At 41.8% G+C, this 10,983-nt stretch overlaps 1 protein-coding gene across 1 annotated transcript in view; it reads right to left on the bottom strand.

The window, feature by feature from the left end:
* The window catches only part of NEIL2 (nei like DNA glycosylase 2), a 12,621-nt gene extending 2,026 nt beyond the window's left edge, over positions 1-10,595 (bottom strand). Inside the window, exons 1-2 of the mRNA XM_053708920.1 lie at positions 10,447-10,595; positions 1,090-1,280 (exon numbers count right to left, since the gene is read on the bottom strand). Coding sequence (XP_053564895.1) covers positions 1,090-1,280; positions 10,447-10,595 — 340 coding nt within the window. The remainder of the gene's footprint in view (positions 1-1,089; positions 1,281-10,446) is intronic.
* Between the last annotated feature and the right edge of the window lie 388 nt (positions 10,596-10,983).

The raw sequence follows: 10,983 nt of genomic DNA, 5'->3' as shown, positions 1-10,983 counted from the left end.
GGTGCACGGTGCATACTTAAATACACCTTTGAAACAGTTATAGCTTTTATTAGAAGCATTTTTGCTAATACATGTATATTACAAAAATGCTTCTGTTCAATACCGAAATGCACCCATGTGGTTTCCAATTTTGGCTGGAATATCCCTTTAAACAGTATACCTCGTCTCTTTTGGAAAAAAAAGGTCATTTAAGTCATTTTTTGTATTACGGATTCTAGTTGAAAGGAATATTAAACCCCAAATCTTTCCTTTCGTGATTCAGATAGAGCATGCACTTTTAAACAACTTTCTAATTTACTCCTATTATCAAATTTTCTTCATTCTCTTGGTATCTTTATTTGAAAAGCAAGAATGTAAGTTTAGATGCCGGCCCATTTTTGGTGAACAACCTGGGTTGTTCTTGCTGATTGGTGGATAAAGTCACCCACCAATAAACAAGTGCTGTCCAGGGTCTTAACCAAAATTTAGCTGGCTCCTTAACTTAGAGGACTTCTTTTTCAAATAAAGATAGCAAGAGAACGAAGAAAAATGATAAAAGGTGTAAATTAGAAAGTTTCTTAAAATTGCATGCTCTAAGTCACGAAAGAAAAGATTTGGGTTCAGTGTCCCTTAAATTTGCTTTGTTCCCTTGGTGGCATTTTTGAAAAGCTAAACCTAGGTAGGCTCAAACTGATTTCTAAACCGTTGAAAACCGCCTCCTAGCTCAAACCATTTTGACAGTTTTTCACAGTTAGACAGTACAAGTTCATGTGTGTCATATAGATAAACATTGTGCTCACTCCCGTGGAGTTATTTAGGAGTCTGCACTGGTTGGCTAAACTGCATGTCTGTCAAAAGCACTGAGATTAGGAGGCAGTCTGCAGAGGCTTAGATACAAGGTAATCACAGAGCTAAAAAGTATATTAATATAAACGTGTTGGTTATGCAAAACTGGGGAATGGTAATAAAGGGATTATCTAGCTTTTTAAACAATAAAATTCTGGTGTAGACTGTCCCTTTAAATATGTTAAAAATCTATGAGCCAGGTGTTAACTAATGCAGACACATGACATTACATTTAACGGTTGCGGTAAGACTCACTATCCATACCTACTCCTGAGAAACACTTCTGGTCCATCAGAGTAATACAGACTGGTCTTGGAAAGGCAAGTGATTGTAAGGCCCTCTCTTTATTAAATTCTGGGGAAAGAATATCACAGCCAGGTTCCGAAAATGGCGATGAGCACCATGCCATGCGGCAATTGTAAAACACCAAAAAACCCTTACTGTCAAAGTGAAGGGTTAACCTAAAAACAAGAACATGTAAAAAACCAGAGAAAATCACATAAAAATTTAGACAAACCCCTAAGAAATAACAACGTGAAACAATGTAAAAGCTAAAATGTGGGTTTATCCTTTATCTACCTTGGTGTTGGGTCTCTCCAGTCCCCTCTCTTATTTCCTTGTTTAGCTCGTGAAAACTCATTGGCGCGAACACTGCCGTACAGTCCAAAATGGAAACGGAGCCATTTACATGCATGATCCTCTACAATTAAACAGTCCTTACTTGTGGTACAAGGGCTCACTGACTGTTCTTCTGGCGAGTCTTTGCTTAGCAGGCAGTTCTTGCTACTCACTGCTCCTAAAGTGTGCGAGTCCTCACCTTTTGAGTGATATAAATCACTTTCTGTGATTTCTTTTTTGAGATCAGTACCAAAGGAAAGATACAAATTTTTTCCATGTACCTAAAAATGGAAGCCACACAGACAAAATAAATTATAGTAATCAAAACTCCAATTCCTTTTGTCTTCTATGAATGCCAGATATCTTTATCACCAGGAAATGGACCTCTCATTTTCCATAAAACTAACATAAATTGTGGTTCTGGTTTACATATAGTCACTCAGATCTAGCTGTATTTGGTAATATTTGTTTTTTTTGTTTTTTTTTTAAATTTACTTTTATTAAAGGAAACGAAGCATATACAATAACAACATCAGTCAATTCTTACAATCGATATACATACAGTTAAATCCACAGATGTTTATGCCTGACATTAAAATATAGAATCATTATAAGACAGTAAGTCCGAAAGGTTGTGAGCCATGACTCCAGTGTTTGCTCTTGGTTTTGCACTCCGTTCCTTTGAAAGTTTTTCTCTTATTTAAAACTTCTAAAAACTATTTACAACTTAACCTAGAACCAAGAAACAGTTAACTCTCTGGTGCCGCTACTTTCGATCATCAACCGGACGTGGAGGGGAGAGGATGAAGGGAGAGAGAGCTAAGTAAGGAAGAGGTGGAGAGAGGAAAAACAAACAAACAAAAAAAACGACCCAGTTCAGAACATGACCTCTAAGGGAACATTAGTCTGTTCCCCACCCGATGGGCGATGCCCTTCCTCTCTAATATTCATTTGTAACACTGCCTCCAGGTGAGCGAATGGTTTCATTATTTGACTCTGTACGGAAGGATCTAATGTATCTATGTATATTTTCCATTTGCGAAGGAAGGGGCGTAGTCTACTTGCTGTGTCAAGTTTAACATCATGCTGTTCCACAAAAAGCTGTTTGAGTACCAGGTGATTCAGCTGTGCTATTGTTGGTGCTTGCCTAGTAATCCATCTTTTGAGAATGCACTGTCTAGCCAGCATTGTGTATAGTGAAAGGAATTTATGTAACCTCTTGTGTGTATCCTCCCATTTAAATAGGAAAATTTCTAGCTCTGTGAATTTGATCTCTATTTGGAATGTAATCTTCAGCCAGTATTGACATTGAGCCCAAAACCTCCCAACCTTCGGGCATGTGTAGAAATAGTGTTGGAGTGAGGGAGTTGCCATTCTGCATTTAATACAATGGTCCGGGACTCGTTTGTCCCATTTAGTCTGTGTGGTGTGATATAGTCCATATGTAGAATTCTAACCTGTGATTCCCTATGTGAAACCGCTAGTGATGCCTGTCTAGCTTTCTCCAGGTTCTCCTTGATGTCTTGTGCCGTCAATTCCGTCGAGCATATGGTATTAAGTTTTTGCAACAGTTTTGGCAAGACCATAGGTTCTTTCTGTCGCAGAAGACGTGCATAGATGTGGGACAGCGAGAATGATTCCATTTGGAATAAAGTCTGGGCTATTGCAAAAGGCGATGCTTCATAGAACCCCTCATTAGACACTTGCAACGACCCTATATAGTGCCTTAGTTGCAAATATTCATAAAAATGGCCATTTGGAATTAGGAATTTGGTTTTTAATTCTTGAAATGAGCGGACCGTGTGTTGCAGTGGGTCCAGCACGTCTCCTATAACTTTAAGGCCCAACCCTTTCCAGGTTTGAAAAGGTTCCTGGTCCGATCCTGCGGGGAAATCTGGGTTCCCCACTACTGGGATGAATTTTCGGGGGGGGGGGGGGGGGGGGGAGTCAACATTTAGATATTTATTAATCTTGTGCCAGGCTCTCAATGGGTCTCTGACACATTGTTGAGAATGTCGGCAGGGAGTGTTTTCCCGTTTCCATAGGGTAGGTAAGCCAACGAGATGGGAGCCACCACAGCTCTTTCCAACCTGTCATCCCCAAAGTGGGCCGTGCCCAGTTGCCAATCTATTACCAGCCTGGCCAATGCCGCCCAATTATATAGCTTTAAATTCGGGAGGGCTAAGCCTCCAGCAGAATATGGAAGTTGTAGTTTTTCCAACGCTATTCTCGGCCTATTTTTTTTCCAAATAAATTGAGAAATTGCCCTGGTTAGCAGTTGTAAGTCTGCGTTAGTTAGGAGAAACGGCAACATGAGCATTGGATAGAGGGTTTTAGGTAATATAGTCATCTTGACTAAATTGACTCTGCCCGATAGTCCCAAAGGGAGGTTAAGCCAGTTCGATAGCTGAGATGACAGCTGTGTGCATTTGTTAGACAAATTCAGTTTATAAATTTTCGAAGGGTCCCGATGCAGGTGAATGCCTAGGTATGTAAGACCTTCTGTTGCTTCTACAAACGGGAAGTTATGATTGATGTGTGGCCTTCTAAGAAGCCATAAGACCTCGGATTTGGAGGCATTTATCTTGTACCCCGACAAGTTACCAAATTCCTCTTTTGTTTGAAGTATGGTGGGGATATGAGTTTGCGGAGAATCCACAAATAGCAACATATCATCCGCGTATAATGCCAATTGAAGAGGGGCGTCTTTTATTATTATACCCGGGAAGGCCCGCCTGAGCTTTGTGGCTAATGGCTCCAATGCCAGGTTGAACAATAGCGGGGAGAGGGGGCAACATTGTCTGGTGCCTCTCTGTAAATGGAAGTCTTCCGAAAAAAGGCCATTAGAGAGAACCCTGGCCACTGGTGAATCATAAATTTTGCCTAGTACCTCCAAAAAGGGGCCTCCGAAACCAAATTCATGAAGTGATTCCATCAAATGGGGCCACTATACCCTATCGAAGGCCTTCTCTGCGTCAAGTGACAGCAGGAAGGCCTCCCGATCCCTTTTTTCATCAACGCTATTTCCCTTAGTCCAGTAATGATCTATAACCTGCAAGACTCTCCGCAGGTTCACCACTGACGTGCGTTTGAATATAAAACCTGTCTGATCTGGGTGGATCAGATCCGGCAGTACGGTCTTGAGTCTATTTGCTATGATTTTGGTGAGCAGCTTATAGTCCACATTCAAGAGTGAGATGGGTCTATAAGATTCCGGCAAGGAATGGTCCTTGCCTGGTTTAGGGATAAGCGTTGTGTGCCGCCATAAATTCCTTTGAGGGACGCTCTTCTGTCAGCATGAAGGAGTTGAACAGCCGGACAAGGGTGGTGGTCAGTTGTGGCTGTAAGACTTTGTAAAATTCGGAAGGCAGGCCGTCTGGGCCCGGTGTCTTGCCCTGGGGTAGGTTTTTCAGAGTGGAAGCTAATTCATCTGGGGTAATCGGGGCATTCAGTTTATCTAGTTGGTCTGGGGTGACCTGTGGTAATCCTATTGATTCCCAGAATTGAGTCAACTGTTCTCCCGATACTGGGGCCTGTCTGGTATACAACTGAGTATAATATTGTTTAAAACAATTCACTATGTCTGTGGGATTGGTATATGTCCCACCTTTCCAGCGCAGAGCAGCAACATTGATCTTTGCCGTTTGGGCTTTAGTCAACGTGGCCAATAATCTACCCACACGGTTCCCAAATCTATAGAATCTGCCCGCTGTTTTTAATAATCCAGACGCTGCCTGTTGGTGTGCAAATGCCTCCAACTCAGCTTTTGCCGCTAAATATTTATCGTACAAAACTTTCGAATTAGTCTGGAGGTATAGGTGGTAGGCCTGACCAAGCTGTTTTTGTAGTGTTCTATGTCTATATTGGGTCTTTTGTTTTACTTTAGCTGCATAAGAGATAATGTTACCTGCCAGTACGGTTTTGGCTGTCTCCCAGAATAGTGCTACATTATCTATGTGAATAGCATTGTCTGTTGCATAGTCTGTCCATGAGTGTTGCAGGAATTTGATGAAAGATTCAGACTTCGTCAGGTAAGTAGGGAAGCGAAGGATATTTCTATTGGTGTGTGATCTGTCAGTTTCCAATGTCAATGCAACTGGTGCATGGTCTGAGATCAGTATGTCATGGATTTTGCAGTCCTGAACACGATCTGTCAATTTGTTATCTATTAGGAAAATATCTATCCTAGACAGTGTGTGTTTAGCTTTTGAAAGACATGTGTATTCTCTGCCCTCTGGGTTATATAACCTCCACACATCACTAGTATTAATATCTGCTTCGAACATTTTGAATATTTTAGATTCGTATTTTGCTTTGTAATTTCTTTTGGGATCTTTAACTCTAAGGGGATCTAACCATTGTCTGTCCAGGGTATGAGTGGGAGAAATATTAAAATCCCCTCCGATTATCAATTTGGAGCCCAGGTGAGGTGCCAGATGTTCTATTAAGTTCTCCCAGAATTTCAGATCTCTATGATTTGGTGCATATATATTACATAGCACATAGTCTACCGAGTCAACAGTCACCTCAATTATCATGTATCTGGAGTTAGGGTCAAGGTATGTATTTTTTATATTGACCGTCAGCTTTTTCCCGAACACCACCGCCAGACCCCTACTGGCTCTCGTGTGCGACAAAAAGACTACCTGATTCACCCATTCCCTCCTTAGTTTCTGGTGTTCAGTGTCTGAGAGATGTGTCTCTTGAAGCATAGCAATGTCAGTGCCTAACTTCTTAAGATGGTTAAGGACCGCCTTTCGCTTAATAGGTGTATTAAGGCCCCCCACATTCCAGGTTAAAACTCTAAGTGGCATCTATGTAAGTTTGTGATGTCTAGTGAAGAAAAAAAAAAAAAAAAAAAAAAAAAAAGAAGAAAGAAAAAGGGGGGGGGGGGTGGGTAAGGTAAATAGCAAGAGCGGTGGGGAGAGGGGAGGAGGGTAAAGGGCCCGGGGAGGAGGAGGGTGGGGTCTGCAAGTTGGCAAATCAAAGCAGGACACAAGATAGCAAAATAATCCTAAATACATGCATAACATTTCACAAATCAGCAGGGTGAAAGACAAATATCTTTTACATGTACCTCTAGAACATTCACAGTGTGAATCCCCTTCATCTGTTGGCTTTCCAGTCTGAAACTATGCAAACTACATGTGGTTGGCTCTAAGGTCTTACCTCCTAGCTGTGTCATAGAGTTATCATTTTCCTTTAAGTAGACTTCTATAGGTTGTGGTTGTTGTCTAGAACTATGCGGGGTACGTGTGTCAGTGATTTGTGGTTGTTCTAGTACGTTGCTTAGTGTGTGATGTCTGTCTTCTAGATCCCCTCTGCTCTCAACTGTCCTCTCCTCAATATGTCCCCCCAACCCGGCCTGGTGTAGATTTGTAGCTGCAGTTTGAGTGGGTGTGACAGGATTGCTCTCAGATCTCCATGTTCCACTAGCTAGAGTTGTAGGCATTCTTAGCCACTTGCGTGTTTGTCGCTGTGGGATCTAGTAGTATGTTTCCACCTGTGTTCCCCCTATCTCTGTAGTGTAATCCTCCTTGCAAGTAAAGTGTTGTGATCATGTGTCCAGGAATGACTAAAAAATCTGCACCAGAATATTGTAACTTATATCTTAACATTTTAAACCATCCTAATGTCTGCAAATCAATCTTTACATCTGCTGTCAAAGATGGCTGCCATAGTAATAAACAGCTAATTGAACCAATATAACAAGTATAACTTGAAAACAGTAACAACATATAACCATAACACAAAAAATTGAAGTGATACAACATTACCCATGGGGGTTGGGATAACCCCCCGCCGCAACAGTCTTCCTTCGTGACCCAAGGGCCACCATGACCCCCAGTACTATATGGCAGTAAGGTTTGCCCAGCCATTTATTTAAAGCCCTATACTAGGAGTACAAAAGAGATCATGTTCCCTCAAGACAGAGGGACCTCGGATAGGTTGTAGAGTTATCCTCATACTGGCTGGTGTTGTTCTTCAGTGGCCAGGAAGCTTTTCAGGGCTTGTGGAGAATGAAAAAATTTGACACCATGCGGTGTCTGTAGCCGAAGCTTTGCCGGGAACAATAAGGCCACTTGTCTCCCCTGTTCATGTAGCATCGAACACAGAGGGGCAAACTCTTTTCTCTGCTTTGTTACATCCATGGAGTAGTCCTGAAAAAGGAGAAGTTTTGAGCCTTCAAATGTTGTTTCTTTACGAGCCCGATAGGCCCTCAGAATTTTAAGCTTTTCTTGAAAGTTCAAGCATTTAAATATGACTTGCCGTGGCTTGTTTCTTGCCTGATCTAGGCCTCCTTCCGGGCCTATGCGATGTGCTCTCTCTACATCAATTGGTAGGATGTCAGGGTGTATGCCCAATAGTTTAGGAAAGGTCAGCGCCACAAACTCTAGCAGGGTTTTGCCCTTAACGGATTCCGGTACACCTACTAACCGGAGATTGTTGCGCCGACTTCTATTTTACAAGTCGTCTACTCGGTCTTGGAGTATCTGTGTTTTTTTTACCAGTTGTTTAATGGTTGTGTCAGTTGAGACCTGTCTGTCTTCTACATCTGAGATGCGAGTTTCAGCTGCAGTTATTCTGGCAGCAAACTGGCGCACCTCGTGTCTACTCCTGTTTGTAGTGAGTCCATTTTAGGAAGAAAAAAAAGATTTCAATTCTTGCAATAAAGCATTATGATCTAATCTCAGGGGGGTATCTTGATTCAACAGGGCTGAATCCTCTGCCTGGTTTTCTGCCATAAATTTTTGTTGTCTTTTGCTATCTGTATTTTTTGCCCTGTGCGACATGTCTGCAGATGTAGTGGGTGGGATTTTATAAAAGAATGTCAACTTTCATCGAAGCTCACGATAACTGAGACTTTAGTATTTTTTCTGTATAAATCTCTGTAGTCTCCTGACAGACAGAATTTGCAGTATAGTCCCCTGTAATTGCAGCCAGTGACCCCTGTAAAAATAGACTCCTCAGCCCTCCAGCCACAAAGTTTCTTATGTTTGACCTCCAATCAATGAGTTTAGGCCGCTGCCTGATAGTCTGGGCCGTTGTGATATACTGTGAGTATGGCCTGTAGCTGATATGGAGCTTTAGCAACTCCAACAAACCTCTCTTGGTGTTCACTTCAGCTGGGGAGGTTGGTGCTGTGTGTTTGAACAGGTATGGGCCGCGGGCCGCAACCGCGTGAATATCACTACCCTGCAATGCTCCTTATACTAAGCTGTCTATCTTTCCAGGGGGTGGTAGAGTGTGCCGTGTTAGCCTGTAGTGCCGTGGGTTGCCAGATGTCCCGCTACTTTATGCAACTGTAGCTGTGGTGCGGGTATTAATGCAATGTCCAGAACTTTAACCCAGGCTATCTGGCCTATTCCTCCAGTGTCCCGTGTATCATTTGCACCACCCCCAGACAGAAAAAAGCACACTCTCAGTTTGTTATCGCCAGGGGCTTTTTACTTTACCTAGCTAGTAGTATGTAGCAATAGATTTTTTGGCTGGGGCGCTTCTCTGCTCTGCACTTAGATGTGGCACGAGTCAAGATGGCGGGGCGTTGCAGCGTGGCGCCTTTCTTCAATAGTGCTCCCGGTCGCTGGATCCGATGTGAAGATTCTCACACTGCTGTTAAATGGTCAGCGGAGATTTGCGCTACCCGACAGTGCCTTACAGTGTGGGGCTAGGCAGGTTAATTAGCCTTATAGACCTATGTTATGGCTCCAAGATATGGAGCTCAGAGTTTCTGCGTCTGCCTGGTATGCCCGCCTACCGGAAGTCCAATATTTGTTTTTTATGAAAAGGATAGGAGCGCCTAAGGAAAATAAACTATCCAGCTGCCACTCTGGAGAAACTATAATAAAGTATAGAACAAACAGATCAGGTAGCGATAGAAGGCACGGATATAGAACAGGAGCAGTGGCGTATTTATGTTTTGTGCTGCCCTAGGCACTCAAAATTCTGCTGTCCCACCCACCAGGTTTTAGGCCTTTTTTTAGCCATTTTTTTTTCTTTTCTTCCTTTTATTGAGGTTTTGCAAAGAATAAAATACACAATGACTGCCATACAATCATAAAGGTAACAATTCAAGCAAATGGTAAACACAAATCTAAGCAAGACATGCAGTGAGTTACGAGGTAAAAGCTTAAGAAACCTCCATTTTACTTTAACAATATCAAATTTGTAGGACTATTTGGTTGGTCGCTTATTGACTACTTGGGAATGCATGATAGTTCGCTGTGGCCACATCAGGGCCTTATGGCTCCTTAAAGGGGAATGTTTCAGCGGGTAAACACTGCTTGTGATAGTGTAATGTAGTTATAAATTGCACCTAATAGCAAAATAGTATAGAAGGTTTTCTAGTTTTCTTGATGGGGAGGAATATTTTTAAGATATATATAGCTTGGGTATTAAAACAATGTAAAGGTAGAGTCAAGTATTGATGCTGTTCTTGGAGAATAGAAATAGATGTAAGTATTCTGTCCACATGCTATACTCAGGTACTAAGGGAGTTGAATATCAGCAGGAGACACTTGTAAGGGGATAGAAATTAAAGCCTAATGGTGGAGATAATAGGAGTGGAGTCAGCTCAAGTGGGGAGAGCTTATTATAAATATATGAGGAGCACAGACTATAGTATAGGGAGTATATCTTCTTCCTGCAATGATGTTAGGAGCCCCCTTTGATTAGCAACTCACTCAAATATATGGGGCACTCTATAATCTGGCAACAAACAGGTATGAGCTATATAGTAGATCTGTGTGGTGGTCTATGACTCTAGCCCGAGTGAGTAAAGGTAGAAACAAGGATTTCACCAAGTACTGTGGAATATCACGTAGCTAACTCAAACATTGTAATTGACATAGAAAATATAGGAAACATCTAGAGGTCAGAACTATCGATGTGTCAAAGTCTCCCATATCAACACCTTCTGATGGACTACACTAGTCCCTTTAATATTTACCAACTCTATATATTATTCACACGTGCATTTAGGACAAACTATAGACACCAAATATGATGTTTACCTGACAGTTCAGGAAATGCTGCCCTTGCAAATCCTGGAGAGCTATCTGCCTGGTGCTTCCTCCAACCTTCACCACAAACTGACCAACAAAAGGGGAGACTAAGGAACAGAACCTTCGTACTGTAGGTCCTTCTGGCATGGCTGAAATGTGAGTACACAAAATTATATGAGTGAGACAAGTTTCCGTTTACCCTATAAAATTGCCTGGAATTTTTATGTAAACCCTAACTTCCCACAGCAAAGGAGATAAAGATAAAATTAGCTCATACATGAATCAAGCAATTATTATACATGATGCTGTGGAACAACCAGAGTTTTCCCCAAGATGTCCCTTTAATGGGGAGTGGCACAGTCACCAAGATTGCCTTGTTAAGAATTTTCTGTTCACCCAAAAGACCAGTCTATCCCTATGCCTGATTGACCCAGATCACTGCCCATTTTTTGGAATTCTAATGTATTTATCTATGTTGACAATATCCAACATATATACCAACTTTTTCTAGGTTATTACTCAATATACAAATCAC

Source organism: Bombina bombina, chromosome 4 (genome assembly GCF_027579735.1).
Source record: "Bombina bombina isolate aBomBom1 chromosome 4, aBomBom1.pri, whole genome shotgun sequence".
NCBI lineage: Eukaryota > Metazoa > Chordata > Amphibia > Anura > Bombinatoridae > Bombina > Bombina bombina.
This window is presented reverse-complemented; position numbering and strand designations above follow the sequence as displayed.